This window comes from Oryx dammah, unplaced genomic scaffold (assembly GCF_014754425.2).
Source record: "Oryx dammah isolate SB20612 unplaced genomic scaffold, SCBI_Odam_1.1 HiC_scaffold_6, whole genome shotgun sequence".
Taxonomy (NCBI): Eukaryota; Metazoa; Chordata; class Mammalia; order Artiodactyla; family Bovidae; genus Oryx; species Oryx dammah.
The window spans coordinates 34946378-34966659 of NW_024070190.1; the positions used below are offsets into that span (position 1 = coordinate 34946378).

Below are 20282 nucleotides of genomic sequence, written 5' to 3' on the forward strand. Positions count from 1 at the left end.
ACAATGTAAGAGTGCTTGGGATTCCACTGTACAAGTGGAGGGACTGCCCACGGATAGGAGGCATTACTGAAAAAAATGGAAAAAGGTTATAAAACAGGGAACAGATAGATTTAGTCATGGCATGATGAGGAAGTTCTCATCTGACAGCTTCCATTTTCTCAACTGAGTTTTCCAGGAAAAAAATTTTTTTTTCCAAAGAGTGAACATTTCCAGATTCAAACAAGGGAAGCCTGAGTTTGGACAACAGCAAATAGTTCATTCATTCTAAGTGCCTGTGTTGGACACATGGGTCGGCGAGCCTAGAGAAAGGGCGGAACCATGTAGTATGGGCCAGATTACGAAGACTCCCAGTTTTCCAAAGCCTAAGGCAAAGGAGCAAAGGCGCCTTCCGGTTCTTGATTCCCCAGGTGCGAGTCTCCGCGAGCTGCTCACTTTGCGCTGGAGGAGCTGCCTGCGCATGTCTCTTCGGACCACTGCTAGTCGGCGCATGCGCACGGCACCTCGTGGACTCGCGCTCCTTTTCCCCTCCACTGTTGCCCCCGGGTTCCCCTGATTTTACCCCGTGGCAGTTTGCGATCTCGGCGGCCAGAATGGAGCGAGTGGACGAACTGGAGCTGCTAATGGAGAAGAGTTTCTGGCAGGAGGCTGAGCCGCTGGCGGAGCTGTGAGCGGAGCGGGGGGTGGGCCTGGGAGTATAGCGGGAGATTTGAAAAGAAAGGAGGGAAGAGGCCGCATCCACGCCTCCGCGGACCCGGGCTCCGAGCGCAGTGACCGAGCTCAGGTCCCGGGGTTCCCGACGAGTTTCCGGAGATGGGGTCCGCTTCGCATCCTCTCTCTGGGGCCAAACCCGAGCCAGAGCTTGAATACTTTTCCTCCTCCAGGGGTTCATTCTTAACCTTTTTCCTGAATTTGAGGAGTCTCAGCCACCTTACATGTCTTCAGGAAAGGAAATTGCAACTACAAGATCCTTTTCTTGAAGTTTAAATGGAGAGTTATCCAGGGAGAAGTCTGTACTCTCAAGTCGGCTTAAAGGATTGGGGAAACGACCCGCAAGCATAGTGTAGAATTTCTGTCAGTAGTAATGAAGCTAATTATTGTTGACGGATGTTTGCGCTTTGGGTTTTGATCAGCAATACCTTTTGGGAGATCCTTAAAGCGACCCAGCTGACTTTAGGAAATTCATGGCCCGTGGGTACGTGGGGTAGGTGAATGAAGCGGTTACAAAATAATTGTGAAATTTACTTTCCCATTAGAAATAAGAAATTTCTGAGTTATTCTATGAAGAATGGTTAATGTGACAGGTATTAAGCTTGCTTTCTCTACAAAGCATGAGCTAGTTGATCCCCAATGGAATTTTATAGGATTTCCTGCATTAAATAGAAGGTTGGACTAAATGTCTAAGTACTTAGTTGAAATCTTAATATAATAATGAAACTCACAGTAGGACTTCCAACAAACTGCCCATACTACATTTTCCCATAACAGACATCTTTTATGTTCAAAAGGATAGTGTCCTAGATGTGTCCTTTTACTTGTACTTTGGGAAGGCTTGCACCAGTGGTAGGAATTTGTTGTTTAATATTTTTCAATTTATCATTAGCCCTCATAATCATAGATGTCCCAAAGAACTCCTCATAGAGCTTATAGTTTGAAAAACTCATATCTTGAACGTTTTAAATGGCATTCCTTCTGGGAAGTGGGGCTTCCCTGGTGGCTCAGAGGTTAAAGCGTCTGCTTGCAATGCGGGAGACCTGGGTTCCATCCCTGGGTCGGGAGGATCCCCTGGAGAAGGAAATGGCAACCTACTGTAGTACTCTTGCCTGGAAGATCCGATGGATGGAGGAGCCTGGTAGGTTACAGTCCATAGGGTTGCAAAGAGTTCGACCCAACTGAGTGACTTCACTTTCTTTCACTTTCTGGGAAGTTTTTTTTTTTTTTTTTCCTGTAATAGGAATTCTGCTATGCCCTTGCTCTCTTAATTTTTACCTCTTTTAGCCAGTGGTCATTGTGATAAGCTTTCCAGAAGAAACCTAGAAGGTTTGTAGATAAAGGAGATTGGATGGCTTCTTATTTCATGCTTGTGCTACAGTAGTTTTGTTTGTGTTATGCTTTAGATTTCAGAAGAAGGTGGAAGCTTCCTTTTCTAAGATAGTTCTGAGCCGAGGAATGGATAACCGGTACCTGGTATTAGCAGTCAATATTGTACAGAGTGAAGAAGGAAACGATGAAAAGCACCTAACCATCACTGCTTCCCAGTCGCTAGAATATAAAGAACTGTGTATCCTTAGGAATGACTGGTAATTTTTGTGTGACTTTGAGCAATGATGTGGCAGAAGCTTAAGGGTACTGTCTTAAAAACTAACATGTGGGCTTGTGTGGATGTTGCAATAATTTAATTGTTAATAAAGAGAATAGATATGAACTCAGATTAAATCTGCAAAAATTGTGCATCTCAGGTCCCTTATTCCAAAACTTGATGTTCATTGTCATTTGAAAATCAAGTGCAAGGGGACTTATTAAATTACTACTTCCTATTTCCCAGTACTTTCTGGGATTGCAGCTTAAAAACTTGTTTAGTTCTAAGGGCAAAATTAGTCATAAGAACATCCTTAGACTCTAGATTTCGCTACTTGAGCAATATATGGTATGTGAGGGGGGAGGGGGAGATGCAGAGGTGAAAGTCTGACTTTGTCTAGGCTGCAAGTTTGATGGTTTGAACTGGATAAATATAATTTTGTTCTTAGTATATTGGGTTTGGCATCATGCCTCAGGTCTTACAGAAGCTGTAGACATAAGTTTTACAGAATGAGAGAATTATTATAACAACCTCATCCATACTTGGAGCTATATGTTACATTATGAATGATTTGATAGTTTTTGCAGTAGGTGATGTAAGACCCCAAAATTTAGAAATTATTTCTTTATATAAAATGTTCATTTATTTTTAAAGCCCCTTAACATGTTTAAATGTGGGAATCTAAATTTTGTGTACCTTATTTTTAGGTGCTCTGTACCAGTAGAGCCAGGGGACATCATTCATTTGGAGGGAGACTGCATATCCGATACTTGGATAATAGATGAAGATTTTGGATATTTGATTCTATATCCCGACATGCTGATTTCTGGCACAAGCATAGCCAGTAGTATTCGATGCATGAGAAGAGCTGTCCTGAGTGAAATATTCAGGGTGAATAATATTAACAGCCAATGTTTCTACAGGGTCTTAAGAGTTTACAGAGCACTTTTACACTCTTATTTAATCCTCCTAACAATCTTGTGAAGTAGATGGTATTAATCAGCTGCATTTTACATTTTACAGACAAGGAACATAAGCCTCAGAGAAGTTAAGTGACTTGTCCAGAGTTACTGTAGCTAGTAAATGGCAAGGCTAGGATTCAAGGCTGGTACCCTAAGAATCCTTTGAATCTTATTTAACATTTAATAAAATAAGCAATTCTAATAATAAGATAAATAATTTAAGTGATAAAATTTTTAATTTAATACATTTGGGTATTTCTAAACTTGGCTTCATGTGATTCTCAGTAAAAGTAAATATAACAGTCTCTTTTAAAGATATTATAATGGAAATTTTCGAACATACACAGAGATGGTTATTATAAACTCCCATGTACCCATTTTGTTGTTCTTAAAGATTGTATTTTGCAACTTAAAACTCTATTTTGCAAATTAAAGCTGAGGATTTAAAAAACATATAAGTACAATATCTTTATCATACCTGATAAAATTACCAGTAATTCCTTAAGTTAATCTAATTTTCAGTTTATCTCTTAATGTCTTTTGTCAAAAATATTTTTATTCAGTTTGTTAGCGTCAATATGCAGATGAGGTCTTTGTATTGTATTTGGTTGACATATCTCAAAGTTTCTTTTATCTGTATTCTGCTTTTCACCCACTCCCTTTCAATGCCATTATTTTTTGAAGAACTTGAGTTTTTAATTGTTAAGTTTTTTCTTTCTCTTAGGGTATTCTTCTATATACAGTTTGTATGTATATAGAAAATTAAAAAATAGAGCTAAGCAAGAAGAGAAAAAGAAGGAAAAATACCTAAGTAGATTTTCTAATAGTCTTAGGTATCACTTATTTGTAGTTTTTTTTTTTTTTAATTGGTTGTTTTCTTCAGCTGTTGGGGGGTGGGTTACTATTAACTTCTGTTTTAACTGCATATTATAAGCAGACTTGAATACCTTAATCTTTTAAAACTTTATTTTGAAATAATTTTAGACTTACATAGAACTTAAAAAATTAGTACAGGGAATTTCTCTATAAGTTAATTTTTAAAATTACTGATGGGTGTTTTGGTGGACTTAATCTTGTTTTTCGATAGGTTTAAGGGGAAGATCCAGGCTAATAAAAGAGTTCATTGAAAAATAGTTTTTGAGTGTCAAGAGCTTGTTAAAATCTCTGCTGTAGGGAATTCCCTGGTGGTCCAATGGTTAGGACTTGGCACTTTCAGTGCTGGGGCTTGGGTTCAGCCCTGGTTTGGGGAACTAAGATCTCACAGCTGGGCAGTGCCACCAAAAAAAAAAAATCTCTGCTCTGAGTTTCTTTCGTGTTTGAGTATTTTACTCACATGAGTTTATAAGCTATGCCTTTATTGACTATTCTATGTGGGTTTATTATAAAGTGAAATTAGAGACAAATTATGTTAAATATTAATATTTTAGAATATATTGAACTTTTTCCATATAGGTTATTCTTAATTCTTTCAAAATGGAAATACAGTGATTTGAAAAATCTCTTACTCATAAAATAATTCAGGTAATTCTAAATTTAAGAAAGTGAAAGTCACCTATAATTTCACTCACCAGAAAAGAATTGTTTAATATTTTGGCATTTGTCTCACCAGTGTGCTTTGGCTGTGCTAGTTCAATAGGTTAGGTAATAAATATAGGATCATGTCCATTGATATGTTGTGAAATAAAATGTTTGTATGACTTTTTTTTTGATAGAGCTCTGATCCAGCCACACGCCAAATGCTGATTGGTACGGTTCTTCATGAAGTATTTCAAAAAGCAGTAAGTGATAGTTTTGCCCCAGAAAAGCTACAAGAACTTGCTTCTCAAACTATTCAAGAAATAAGGCATCTGAAGGAAATGTAAGTAGTTAGGAGAGCAACTCTAGATACAATTTTGTTATATAACTTCTTCCCTGGCATCTATAAGATATTTGGCAATCTTAGACTATTAAATATGTCAGTATAATACTAGAATGCAGATTTCAGGGTTGTCGTATCCTACCGCAATTCTGTGGAGAGCTTCTGAAACTGCAGAACAGAAATTCTTTGGCTAAAAATATCTAAATTTTCTATTGTATGCACAATAGGCCCCATCGCTGCACTCAGAGAATGGGAACTTTTTGTGTTACTTCTAGAAACATTGTGACATCCTGAAAATTGTATGGGGTTGGGAATCAGATGACCTCCTTTCATGCCGGGGTCCAGCCCCAGTAGATCCAGGGTAATTCGAAGGTGGGGACAGAATCGGCGTCCTGGAAAAAACTTATTTAATTACAGATATAGAGGGAGATTAGAAACAGATAGTGTAGTAGGAAAATTAATGGTACCAGATGGGAATTCAGCCAGGAAAACGGGGAGCGAGAAAGAAACGACATGAGGGAATCAGTCTTTCCAGAAACTGATCCGATCTCTTTATTTTTCAGGTTTGTTTATATACCTTCTTGTTATACATAGGGATGAATACAGTCACGCAGGGGTCAGCAGACCTGACCCTTGTCACAATCAGGTGCTTCATATACAAAGGTCTTATGAGTTTCATCATCTTCTGGCCATGAGGTCTGCTGACATTTTATGGCCCTTTCTGATATCGGTCAGTTAATCAGAAAACTTATTTTTCCAGGGGTGATTTTTTCTTAAATCAGGCGCCACCCTCCAAATAAAGTTGCATTCCTATAGGGTGAGGGTGTAGTGAGTTACAATCAAGAAAGGAATTTACTTAACCTAAGGCTTAACATGATTAATCTTAAAGGTTAATACTTATTTCTCTTCTATGCTAGTTATATTCATTATAAGGGCAGGAATATGGAGATTTAGCAGCAAATATTGGCTCAACAAATGTAAACCCTTCACCAATGTTCCTCTTAAGATCTATTTTGTCTTAAGATAGTGATAAAGTTACATTTTTACATAGCATAGTGATTTATAGTGATTTATAACAAAGTACAGTGATCTATAACAAAAGAGAAGATTCATTAACTCAAAAAGTCTAGTATTGCTAACATCAAAAAACTACTATATTTCCTTTTCTATATTCCAAATACATTGATTAATATATTCCCAGGTGCCTAAGGATATGGAGGACTGACGGCAATCATTGACTCATCAATGAAAAAAGCCCTATGCTGATACTCCAAACTCTCTGTGCTGTTTATGGTTGAGAGGTTGTCACATGAGTTAGTCTGTCAGCAGAGAGGTTTGACCTGAGACATCCTTGTCACACCCAGGGCAGGGAATTAGCAGTAATTATTGGCAGACAAATGAAGAAAAAACCCTTCACCAATATAATTCCTAATCAACCCACTAATACTATACTAATGATCTTTTAACTTCTCAAAAGAGTCTGTATTTAGAAAGTTTTAAAACATCCCGTGCCTCTCACAGTTGGGAGGCTGTAACCAATCACATGCGGCCGGATGAGCCTGATCAGGCAGGCCAGAGAACCTTCAGAGTTTGTAAGTTGAAACACTCTTGTCACGCCCAGGAATTTTTATTAACTGGAGCTGCAAGTTAACTCCTTCTCCGAGAGAAATGGTTATGGGGGAGAGCTCCCCGTAAAGTACTCTGGTTTTGGAGGTAGATGCTCGGGAACAGGGGGTTTCCTGAGGCTTGATCACGCCTTTGCGTATGCCAGGCTTCCTTCCTCATGACCTTTGCCATGGGCGGAGTTCCTCACGCTGGCTCCCAACACTTTCAGATTCTAGCTTTCCCAGATTTATGACTGAACAAGTTAGTGAAAGATTCTGAAAAGGGTGATAATACCTGTTTTGCAGACTTTCTGAGACAGTGGAGATAATGTACGGAAACCCACAAATGGCTAATCATTGGCATCTTATGAGTGACTACCTGCAGAGGGATTGGCATATTCTGTCTTTGGTTCCTCCTTCACTTTTATTGCAGTTCATCTTTTTTTCACAGAAGTGTTTTTATTAGTGGTGATTTTGCTTTCCAGACTAGTTGACATAAACCTACTTCTCCTGGTGGTAGTTCTGTTTATTTCATTGTTTAAATAGGAAAAATATGTTCCATAATTCCATACCAATTTACTAATACGTACAACCTGTTGTCTTTTTAAAAAAGATTTCCTTATATTTTGGCTGCGGTGGCGTGGCTCTTCGTTGCTGCACTTGGGCTTTCTCTAGTTGCAGTGAGTGGGGGCTACTCTTCACTGCGGTTCATGGGCTTCTCATTGTGGTGGCTTTTTTCTTGTGGAGCACAGGTTATTGGCGTGCAGGCTTCACTAGTTCCAGTGCTTGGACTCAGTTGTTGCGGCTCATGGGCTCCAGAGCTTGCGCTCAGTCGTGGTGCACAGGCTTTGTTGCCCTGTAGCATGTGGGGTCTTCCCCGACCAGGGGTCAAACCATTGCACTGCAAGGCAGATTCTTAGCCAATGCACCACCTGGGAAGCCCCAACCTATTGTCTTAAAAATGTTTTAAAGAGGACTTCCCTGATGGTCCAGGGGTTTAGAATTCACCTTCCGCTGCAAGGGATGTGGTGGGTTCAATCAGTTTTGTCCAGTAATGTTCTTTGAAGTGTTTTTTCCCCTCTAGGACAGGATCCAATCTGAGAACATTTTTTTAAGAAAATATTTATCTATTAATTTATTTGGCGTGCCAAGTCTTAGTAGTATCATGCTAGATCTTTAGCTGTGGCATGTGGGATCTAGTTCCCTCACCAGGGAACAAACCTGGATCCCTTACATGGGGAGTCTTAGCTGTTGGACTGCTAGGGAAGTCCCCTGGTCTGGGTACATTTAAAGTTTTTATATATACTGTCAGATTGCTCTACATAGACATTGTCCTGTTTCTTTCTTTCATTTTTCCCTGTTTTATTGAGATGTCAGAAAGTGTGTGTTAGTTGCTCAGTCGGGTCTGACTCTTTGTGACCCCATGGACTGTAACCTGCCAGGCTCCTCTGTCCATGGAATTCTCCAGGCAAGAATACTGGAGTGGATTGCCATTTTTTTCTCCAGGGGATCTTTCCAGCTTCAGAGATTGAACCTGGGTCGCCTTCATTGTGGACAGATTCTTTACCATCTGAGCCACGAGGGAAGCCCATTGGGATATCATTGACATATAATATTGTATTAATTTAAGGTATGCAACATAAAGATTTAATATGTCTGTATATTTCAAAATTCATTTTGCATTTCTGTAGGCAATATATTGGTCCTTCCACATCCTCACCTATATCATCCACTGGAAGGTGCCAGATTTTAAGCAGCCATTTTCAAACAAATAGCTTTTGCCTTGTGTGGGGTGATTGTGTTTCTGTAGATCATTTGGGGCACTTTGCGGGCACTTTGGTATTAGCAATTGCTCCCTGGTTTGAGATATTTCAGTTTTGCCTTCAACCTGAAGTTGGTTTTGTGCTTAGGCCAAGCTATCTTGGCAGAGCTAGGGTTGCTAATTCTGTCTTTCCTGCTGAACTGGCTCTCCTAGAGGACTGATAGAGCTCTGCTCTGTTAGTTCTGGTAAGCCAGAGTTAGCAGAAACCTAGGAAAGAGGGAGCTTATTAAATTTGATAGTAGAAATGTTGCAGAGTTATATGGTAAATTTGCAGTGTTCTGGAGTCTCAGAGTTTGATGAATATGTTATTATGGTGCTATCTTTAGATGGTGAGAAAATGGTAAGGTTTGTCGTTTGAAAGGAATTTGCAGAGTATTGGTGGTTATGCTAGTACCCAGGTGAACTCAGGGCTGCAGGGAGAAAATAATGCCAATAAATTATTAAAACACAGTGTGAAAGTGAAAGTCTCTCAGTTGTGTCTGACTCTTTGGGACCCCATGGACTGTATAGTCCATGGAATTCTTCAGGCCAGAATACTGGAGTGGGTAGCCTTTCCCTTCTCCAGAGGATCTTCCCAACCCAGGGATTGAACCAGGTCTCCTGCATTGCAGGAAAGGGAAGCCCAAGAATACTGGAGTGGGTAGCCTATCCCTTCTCCAGCGGATCTTCCTGACCCCAGAATCGAACCGGGGTCTCCTGCATTGCAGGCAGATTTCTTTACCAACTGAGCTATGAGGGAAGTCCCGAAACACAGTGTAGAGGGAGCATAAGGGTTAAGAACTTAAATTGCCAAGCTGGAGCTGTGTGTCCTTTGGAAGTAACTTCTGAGCTTCAGTTTCTTCACTTCTAAAATGGGATGATGATAGTAGTATCTCAGAGAGAGCTAAGGAGGGTTGAAAGTGTTCATGTAAAGCACCTAGAATAGTGCCTGGCCTAGAGTCAGCACTATATGAGTATTCACCATCATCATTTTCATATCTCGTTGAATTGTTGTCCTATGCCAAGTACCTTACATAGCCTGTTTCACTTGATCCTCAAACTAATTTGTGTGGTAGTTATCATCTCACCTTATGGATGAAGAAACCGAGGCTTGGTTAACAATGAATGGCTCAGGGCTTCCCTGGTGGCTCATTGGTAAAGAATCCACTTGCCAGCGCAAGAGACACAGGTTTTTGATCCCTGGTCTGGGCAGACATGCTGCAGTGCAACTAAGCCTGTGTACCAAACTATTGAGCTTGCACTCTAGAGTCTGGGATGCACAGCTACTGAGCCCATGTGCCACTGCGACTGAAGGCTGTACGCCCTAGAGCCCGTGCTCTGCAGCATGAGAAGCCACCACAAAGAGAGGCCCGCACATTGCAGCTACATAGTAGCCCCCGCTTGCCGCAACTAGAGAAAAGCTTGCACGGCAGCAAAGATCCAGCACAGCCAAAAATAAATAAATAAAATTATTTTTAAAAAAGAGAGAAACATTGATTGGCTCAAAGTTAAGCATCTAGTAAAGATGTGTAAATAAAGAGTTAGGATTCAAACCTAAGTGTGATCTGACACAGAAACGTGTGCTGTTGATACTCTGGAGTAGTTATTAAGGTTGTGATGCTTAAATATACAGATGGAGCTGGGAGAACCATCCAGGGAAGGTGATAGCAATTCTCAGAACTTTTTGGTCTCAGGACCCTGTTAACACTAAAATATTATTGAGGACCCTAAGAGCTTTGGTTTACAAGTGTTATATCTATAGATAATTACTGTATTAGAAATGAAAGCTGAGGCAGTTTAAAAATATTTATTAATTCTAAAATAATAATAGCCCATTCCACATTAACATAAATAAGTTTAATGAAAAATAACTATTTTTGAAAAAAATGTAATGAGACAAGTGACATTGTTTTACGTTTTGGCAAATGTTTTAATTTTATAACTTAATACTAGACACCTGGTTTCTTATATCTGTTTCTGCATTCTCTATATTGCTATATTGTGTGTGTGTGTGTATGTGGACTCAGTCTCTACTGTGTACTCAGGAGAGAACAAGAGCAAAAAGGCAAATAATGTCGAAGAATTATTTTAACACAGTTTTGACCTTGCAGGCATCCTGAAAAACTGAGACTAGATTCTGTTAGTCTTTCCTGACTTTTGACCCAAGAAGTTAATAGTCCTTTGATCTAGTAAGGCTGATGTTCCATTTCTGTTTCTGTGGCCTTTTTTCCTCTTTTACATTTCTACTTTCCATTGCTGGGCTTCAGGACCAACAATCATGGTTTATTTTTTTACCCTTGAAGTGTAACTGGGACCTATTAGACCTGAGATGGTAGGAGTTGGAGCAAATATAAAATTTGATGTCATGTCACTGTTATTTGGATTTTTTTGTGTGTATGTGGTAAAATTCATATAGCATTAAAAAAATCATAATCTTTTATTTTTTACTTTTGGCCACATGGCATGCAGGATCTTAGTTCCCCTGCAGTAGAAGCACAGATCTACCACTGGACCACCAGGGAAATCCCCCAAATCACAGTCTTAACCACTTTTAAGGGCAGAGTTCAGTGTCATTAGTACATTGATGTTGTGTAAACGTTACCATCATCTAACGTTACCATCATCTACTTCCAGAACTTTTTAGTCTTTCCAAACTGAAACCTTATATCCATTGAACAACTCCTCACTTCCCCCAGTCCCTGGCAGTCACCATCCTTTCTATCTCTATGAATTTGACTAGTACAGGTACCTCACGTTAAGTGGTCATGCAGTACTTTTTGTTATTGGCTTATTCAGTATAATGGCAAGTTTCATATATATTGTAACATGTATCAGAATTTCCTTCCTTTCCAAGGCTTTCCTTCCTTTCCTAGCCTTTCCAAGGCTAAATAACATTCCATTGTATCACATTTAATTAATTTTTTCAGTCGTTGATGGGTGCTTAGGTTGCTTATGAATGTTTTTGTCCTTGTTTACTTTTTTCATATTTAAACTTTCATATTTAATATTTCTTATTTTGATAGGTACCGCCTGAAATTGAATCAAGATGAAATAAAACAAGAGGTAGAGGAGTATCTTCCTTCATTTTCTAAATGGGCTGGAGATTTCATGCATAAACATACTTCAACTGACTTCCCTCAGATGCAGCTCTCTCTGTAAGAAACCCATTTTTGTGTATATGGTGTTTATATGTTTAGTCCAGGATTTTATTCAAGATGTTGAATTAAAGCTTTTTAGAGGTCAAGTTGAACTTACCAGATGGCGCAGTAGTAAAGAATCTGCCTGCCAGTGCAGGAGATGCAAGAGATGTGGGTTTGATCCTTGAGTTGGGAAGATCCCCTGGAGTAGGAAATGGCAACCCACACCAGTATTCTTGCCTGGAAAATTCCATGGACAGAGGAGTCTGGTGGGCTATAGCCCATGGGGGTGCAGTCATACACCACTGAGCGACTGAGCACACACACAGAGATGAAGTCTTGAAAACTAGCCTTTTTGTTTGCTTACTTTATATATTACAGTCCTGAGTATCTTTCTCGGACCCCCAAAAATAATCTAATGAATAGAAATTCTATTTTCACTTTAATAAAATTTATAATTTTGGGATGTAGGTATGGTTTTTTTTAAATAAAATTTTCAGTTTGTAAATATTTGGGGGTGTTTCTTAATATCACATATATTTCTCTGTGTTACTATCATGTATGGACTGTTTCATGGTGATTGCCATGGATTTGTACTTTATGTTTAAATACTGTGTTTAGCCATTCAGTACTGTTTGGCTTTTGGTTGGTTTCTTTTACTTCTTTCCCCAAAGTAGCATTGGTATAAATTTGTAGGTAGTCCTTTTTCCCTCCCACTGTTTGCCCATTTGGCAAATATTTATTCCATGCCTAATGTGTGCCAAGTAGTGATCTAGGCACTGGGATTGTAGTAGTGGAAAAAAAAAAAAAGCTACTGACTTCATGGTGCTTCTGTGCTGCTGAACAGCAGTGAACAGCAAGGTGCCAGATCATGATAAGTGTAATGTAGAATAATGGGGAGGGTAAGAAAAAGGAGTTGAAGGGATATATTTCCATAGAATGATCATGAAAGGCCTCTAATAAGGTAATGTTGAGCAGGAACCTGAAGAAAATGAAGGAGGGAGCGATGCAGCTATTTCTGTGAAGAGCACTCCGGGCAAAAGCGCTGTGGCTAACGCACCCCTGCCAGTGTGGCTGGAACAGAGCGAGGTGGAAGAGGACAAGCAGTCCTATAGGACAAGCAGCTGTCCCAGGGCCTCTGCAGCCTTGCAGGACATCGGCTGCCATTCTGATTCCATGGCCAGATGTGATATGGCTCCCGTGGGAAGCATGGCAGGGTTTGCACAGAGGGTTTTGATATCATTTTTCTTTCTTTTTTTAAAAAATAGGCACTGTTTTATTTTTCTTTAAATAGTCATAACTTCCTTTTACATCAGTATTCTTCATCTTTTCTCAATATTCTGTATATTTTATATCGTGACATTTTGTGATCTGAACTCGTTTTAAGATTTTTGAGTCAGAAATCTTGGGAACAGTGAGTTCTTTGGACCAATATGTTTTCTCAAGTTCTCTGTGGTTCAAAGGACAGACTGAGCCTGGTTGTGAATCACAGTTTTGCCACAGTTTTGTTGTGTAACTTGAGGCAAGTTCCTTTACCTCGCTTTGCTAGTTTCTGTATTGATCTGATTTACTTTCGAAAGGATCAATCTGGTTGTAGGATAAGGGCAGAGGTTGTAAGCCCAATTTGGAGGTTCTTGAAGGAATCCAAAATGGAGATGGTGGTGGCTTAGACCAGAGTGAGAGTTGTGGAAGTGATGAGTATCACTTGGCGTATAGTCAGATTTTCAAGGTAGAGGTGATCGATTTTGGTGCAAGGTGATAGATTGGGTGCAGGGTATGAGGGAAAGACAAGTCAATGGTGATTCTAGAGGAGAAAACATGATGAGAGTGGGGTCAAGAGAGAATGGTAGAAGAGAATTTGAAATCGGAGTGTAGACTCCTGTATTGACAGATTGTCGTATAAAAGGGTATGTAGAAATGGAATGTTAGCCAGAGGCTTATGTGGGGTTAAGAGAGTTTTGCTTTAAAGATGGGAGATACAGCACATTATATGCCAATGAGAAGAATTCCATAGAGGGCAACATTATTCTTACAGCTGTGTCATTGAGTAACAAGAGAGGGAATGAGAGTACACAAGTTGAGGAGTGGACCTTATGGAAACAGTTATTTCTGTATGTTAAAACCTCAGAACTGGACTACTTTATCCAAGGTACTTGGAAAATGTACAACCTTTTATATATGGCTAGAATTCTTTGAGAATTTTTTAAGTCAGTTTAGAAGGTTATCAGCAGTGTTTCAGTGTTCTGTGTCTGCTGATAGGATTTTGAAAGTGAAAGAAAGTGAAGTCGCTCAGTCGTGTCCGACTCTTTGCGACCCCGAGAACTATAGCCTACGAGGCTCCTCCGTTCTTGGGATTCTCCAGGCAAGAATACTGGAGTGGGTTGCCATTCCCTTCTCCAGGGGAACTTCCCGACCCAGGGATCGAACCCAGGTCTCCCACATTGCAGGCAGATGCTTTAACCTCTGAGGCACCACGGAAGCCCGGTAGGATTTTATTTATTTATATTTAATTATTATAATTATTTATAGTTGAGTGACTTTCAGTATATTCATAGAGTTGTGCAACCATCACCACGATCACTTTGTCAATAGGAACTTTGATATGTATTTAAAAAGTACGTAGTGGTTGTGTTCATTTTGGCAGTACCATACAGGAAAATATGAAAGATACAGAGAAGATTATCATGGCCCCTATACAAGGATGGGGCTTCCCTTGTGGCTCAGCTGGTAAAGAATCCACCTGCAATGAGGGAGACCTGGGTTTGATCCCTGGGTTGGGAAGATCCCCTGGAGAAGGGAAAGGCTACCAACTCCACTCTTATGGCCTGAAAAACTCCACGGACTACAGTCCACGGGGTCACAAAGAGTTGGACACGAGTGAGTGACTTTCACTTTACTTTACTTTATACAAGGATGACACACAAATTCATAAAGCATTCCATATTTTTATAAAGAATGCATATCACTTTGTTGTATACCTGAGACACATTTTAAACCAACTATACTTCAATTAAAAAAACACTTAGTGGTTAAAAAAAAAAAAACTAAGGCTTATCTTACTGTTAGAATTGGGTGTATTTATCACATTCTTTACTTTTGTGTGGTCGTAAATTTACAAACCAGGTACTTACCTGAAAAAAAAAGAAAAAACAGCTAGAGTAAATTGGTTAATGTTTCTCGTTTTTATTTTCTTAAAGCTGCTGCTAAGTCACCTCAGTTGTGTCCGACTCTGTGTGACCCCATAGATGGCAGCCCACCAGGCTCCCCCGTCCCTAGGATTCTCCAGGCAAGAACACTGGAGTGGGGTGCCAGTTCCTTCTCCATTTCTTAAAGCGTTTATTTATTATTTAATTTTTGGCTGTGCTGGGTCTTTGTTGCTGCGGAGAGCAAGTGCCACTCACTGGTTGTGGTGCGCGGGCTTCTTAAATTGCGAAGGCTTCTCTTATTGCTGAGTGCAACCACTGGAGCACAGGCTCAATAGTTGCGGCACACGGGCTTAGTTGCTCTGGGGCCTGTGGGATCTTGCTGGATCAGCGATTGAATCTGTGTCTCCTGCACTGCAAGGCAAATTGTTTACCACTGAACCACCTGGGATGCCCCTCTTATAGTGTTCTTAAAAATGAATTCATAAATGCTTTGTTCTTTGTTTCTTTGGAGCAGATTGCTGTCTTGCACAGGGGGTGACTCTTGGTGCATAAGTCTTCACTGTGATAATCTGCCAAGTGTTTATTAAACAGTCATTCTTTTCCTGGTTCTTTGCTTTGTTTTGTAGTTTTTCTGTCATTTTGGTCTCTTGATTTTCTGTAATAATTACAAACTTAATTTTGTTTTCCATCATTCCTCACTATTTCTTTCCAGTTGTTTTACCTTCCCTGCCTACCCTTCTTTCCTTCCTTATTAGAGTCATTCCTTTCTTTTTGAGCCATCTGAATTTGCTTGAGATTTAGAATTGTGGTGGATATCCATTTTTATGGTTGCTTTAGGTATTAGCTTTTCTGTCACTGTTATTTTAGCATTTTGTTCACACGTTTTTTTCTTTTGGGTAATCTTTTTGCAGTGTCAATAAGCTGCTGTTTTCCTCATAGTCTTATGGACTTATCCATTCAGCAAACATGTATTACATGCTGTATCTGTGCCCCAGATCGTTCTAGATGTTACAGGGAGACTAAAGCCCTCAAAGAACTCAGTGTATTGGTGGTAGTTGAAAACACAGAAGTGGAGGGGGATTTCTGAGAGAGAACAGCAATCTGCTGAAGGCAGCAGAAGAGGCATAAAACCCTGGGAGGTAACCATGCATAAGGACACAGGGAGAAGACTTCCCTGGTGGTCCAGTGGCTAAGACTCTGAGCTCCTAATGCAGGGGACCCAGGTTCGATCCCTGGTCAGGGAACTAGATCCCACATGCTCCGACTAAGACCCAATGAAGCCAGATAAAAATAATAAATTAAAAAAAAAAAAAAGTACACAAGGAAAGAGTAGAATTCATCAAAGGAGGCTTTGGGTGGGCCCTCGAGGGATTTGGTAAGTATGTCATGGAAGCTTAAGAAAGTTTGGGATTCTGATCTGAAAGGGATTTTGTGATTAAGTCTTAGATTTCCAGTAGGAAAGTGAGGTGGTGTGACATGGTTTTATGTGAAGAAATGGTGGTAGAGCAAAATTCAGAATAAGGAATTTCTTGATTCCCAGCTTGGTATTCTGATCTCTGTGTCTTGGTATGAGACTCTTCTTTGTTTCAGTTATTTCTGATAGGGTTTTATGTGTCTGCTATGAAGCAGGCATGTCTCTATACTTTAATTTGCATCATTTCCCCAGCAGTTTATAGCTAGTCTTAAAAAAAAAAAAAAAAGTCTTTAGGCTTTAGAGCAGAGAACGAGACCCTTGAAAGCTATTTAAAGAGATAACCTTTCTTCTTTATCTTCATGACATTATATTCTCTGCTAGGTGGTTCTCAAAGGAGTTTTACAACATTATGTTGATGAAAAGGAGAGTAGTTAAATATAAAGTACTGTCATTTGTTCTACAGATCTAAGTCTAAAGCCATATTGCTTCTTTTTCTAGAGGAATGAATTTTAGTATAGCAACATTAAAAGTTTCATTATCTGTCTTCTATTAAATATCTGGGCTTCTCAGGAGGCTCAGTGGTAAAGAAACCACCTGCCAGTGCAGGAGATGTGGGTGCGATCCCTGGGTGAGGAAGACCTCCTGGAGAAGAAAATGGCAACCCACTCCATTATTCTTGCCTGGGAAATCCCGTGAACAGAGGAACCTGGCGGGTTATAGTCCGTAGGGTTGCATATGACATTTGATATTTAATAAAGTTTGCTTTATTTTAGAGACATATATTTAAGTGTGTCATGATCAGATAACTTCTAGTGAGAAAAAAACAGATTAATCTTTAAGGAATTTCTGATAAGTTGTGGCTTCCTCGAATTCTTTTATTGTCCTGAGATTGCAGAACTATACATATTTTCTTAGAGATTATATTTGAAGCATCCTGAAACAGTTTTTAAAAAATTATTGAAGATAGCACTCTTTTTCGTGGAATATTTTCTGATTTATTAAGAAATAGTTGCTTGGGACTTCCCTGGTGATTCAGTGGTTAAGAGTCTTTACTCCCACAACAGGCAGCATGGGTTCGACTCCTGGCACAGGGAACTAAGATCCCACATGCAGCATGGCAAGACCAAAAAGTAAGCAAATAAAAAAACAACCTATGAAATCAATAAAACAAGTCAACTAAATCATGTATTCTGAGAGCAGAATTCTTATACTTTTTAAATCTTGATTTTTATATGATATAAAATGTTTTATTACTAGAAACTTTATCCTTTTCATTTATCCATTTCATTTCCATTAGGTTTAGTATTCAGTTCAGTTCATTCGCTCAGTCGTGTTCGACTCTTTGTAACCCCATGGACAGCAGCACACCAGGCCTCCCTGTCCATCACCAACTCCCAGAGTTTATTCAAACTCATGTCCATTTTACTAAATCTAATTCCATTAGTCTTAGTATTTTATATGGCTTTGAGTATAAAATGGAATTAATAAAAGATTGCTCTTATCTGGCTTTATTTCTGCAGAATCATTTCCTGCTCTGAAAATGAGTTAATGTTAGATAAGAGTACAGGAGGCTTTAAAAGTTATTTTCATCTCTTCTGATTCCTTTGACATTCATAAATTCATTTTTTTCCTCCTTCCTGTGTTCTTACCTTATTTAACAGTTAAGATATTAAAATCAGAACCTCTTTTATAATACTAAAAAAAATGTTGAATATTAGTTTTAAATATTGATAGTGGCAGAGGTGTATTCATTTAATGATTAAGGATATAATGAGTATAGGTGCACCCAAGCTTCTCCAAGGATTGTCATGGGGACAGTGGGGTAGGGATGACGTGTTGGTTGATCAAGCCCCAGATGGCATAGATAATAGGAAAAGACAGCTCATCCTTATTCAGTTTAATAGGATATTACATGAAGACATAGGTCCGTTGTTACCTGGGGTGCAACCGCATGCAAGCCATTATATATTAATCTGTGTAATAATTGTATATCAAAATATACAGATGGTCATAGTGGCTCCAGCAATCTAAGTAGTGAGCTTTTTGCAATAATATAGACCGGAAGAAATACAGCCCTGAGTTAGGAAGATTGTCATTGGAATGAACTGAAAGGCACAGATGATAAATGTTAAGAATATTTAAATTATATGAGTTAGACACTACAAGATTCAAACTTGACTGTGCATCAGAATCACTTGGAGTTAAACAGATTTCTGGGTCTCACCTATACAGTTTCTGAACAAGCTGGTCTGGAATGGGGCCTGAAGATTTGCATTTATGACAGATTCCCCGGGCGATGCCAGTGCCACTCATTCAGGAAGCATGCTTTGGGGGTCACTGCCATAGAGCTCTGTAGACTCGTTCCCACCCTCACATTCCCTGTGTGCAGTGGAGAGTCAATGCTAGCATAAAAGAAATGAGCAAGGTGTTCTAATTAAATGAAAGAAAATAGTTTAATTAAATGTTGCTATTTAAATTTTTTCTGTTTTTCTTTTTTAGGCCAAGTGATGGTAGTAATAGTAATTCGACATGTAATATTGAAGTGATAAACTCACTGGATATTGAAGAAAGCATTTGGTCCCCTAGGTTTGGATTGAAGGGCAAAATAGATGTTACAGTTGGTGTGAAAATACATCGGGGATGTAAAACGAAATATAAGATAATGCCATTGGAACTTAAAACTGGCAAAGAATCAAATTCTATTGAACACCGTAGTCAGGTATAATAGGAAAAGTGTCTGAATGTGTAATATGTTTAAATTTTTTAAATGTTTAAAAAGTAGTCTGCTTTATATATTTTGATTCAGCTCAGGTAATTTTTAATTTAACCCAGCGTTTCCTAAAGGTAATTTACCACAGAGTTATTATTTTCATGTAACATCTACATAGGACACTCTTTAGGAAACAGCAGTGCAAATTCATTCTTTTATTTTTGACCTTTGATCTGATTATACTGATTTTTATTTAAAATGAAATACAGAACTAACTGTACCTTACCATTATGTTAAATTCAGTTTTTTTTTTTTTTTTTAATTCAGGTTTGTTAAAATCATCTTCTCTTTGGTAAATATAACAATCTTCTATTGGCCTTCAAAATTGCCTGAAATAGTATACTAATTATAGTGAGTTAACAAATCAAAATAATTAACATAAAGTTAGGGTATTTTTCTAATTATTTCTGATCCCTCTGCCCACCTCCACACTGGCAGTCTATGGTATATCCTAGACACTTTTAAATAAGCAAATAGGAGCTTCCCTGGTGATCCAGTGTAGAAGACCCAATACTGGGGCCTTGAGTTCGATACATGGTTGGGAAACTTAAGAGCCTACTGAATTGTATAATCAGGGATTAAAGAGATTTTTCTCTTATTAAATCTTTCTTGTCATTCTTACTTATGTAACAAATACCAAAGGTAGAAAAATTAGATTTCCCCTATTAGAAGACTCAAATATTTCACTTTAGTAAAACAGAAATAGCTGAAATTATGAATAAAGACTTGGTTAGATTAAAGCCTTCTTGAGAAAGGAAAATCATGCCAAGATACAAGAAAAGCTGTTTTTGAAGTCAAAGATTTGAAGAAATGTGTTCTATATATAATAGAGGCTGAAAGTTTTCACTTGTTTAAGGATATGTTTGATTGAACTCACTTTTGAATGCTTACAGAAGAGAGATATAAAGGCATTTCAGTGTCTAAAGTGGTCTAGATTCAAAGACCTGTTTTCTAAGGCCACTGCTCTAAATTAAAGTGCCTTCAAGGCAAGAAATATTATTGTTTTTAATTTTGTTCAGTTGGAATTTTTATCTTTGCAAGAAGAGAAGTTGTAGGAAGAACTTCTAAGAATACAGTTGTATTTGTTGTATTTTTAAAATGAGGAAATTGATTTGAACAAGGCTCAAACAAATATACTGGTGTGTGTATTGCATATTCAGGGTGTAAGAAACAAGCAGACAGTCAGAGAATTATTGTAAATCATTGATATATATATAGGTATTGTGGGTGAGGAAAGAGATTTCTCATCTTATGGCGTTTGACTTTCTCCACTTTGGTAATACAGAAAAAGCTT

At 38.7% G+C, this 20282-nt stretch overlaps 1 protein-coding gene and 1 non-coding gene across 2 annotated transcripts in view; both read left to right on the forward strand.

Annotated features, from left to right (window-relative positions):
• DNA2 (DNA replication helicase/nuclease 2) overlaps positions 1–20282 on the forward strand; it is a 40434-nt gene continuing 20152 nt past the window's right edge. Inside the window, exons 1-6 of the mRNA XM_040242283.1 lie at positions 1–664; positions 2115–2297; positions 3004–3187; positions 4971–5116; positions 11545–11676; positions 18718–18937. Coding sequence (XP_040098217.1) covers positions 591–664; positions 2115–2297; positions 3004–3187; positions 4971–5116; positions 11545–11676; positions 18718–18937 — 939 coding nt within the window. The 5' untranslated portion in view covers positions 1–590. The remainder of the gene's footprint in view (positions 665–2114; positions 2298–3003; positions 3188–4970; positions 5117–11544; positions 11677–18717; positions 18938–20282) is intronic.
• Positions 15976–16048, forward strand: TRNAR-CCU. Its single transcript has one exon. It is a non-coding gene; the product is annotated as a tRNA-Arg (tRNA).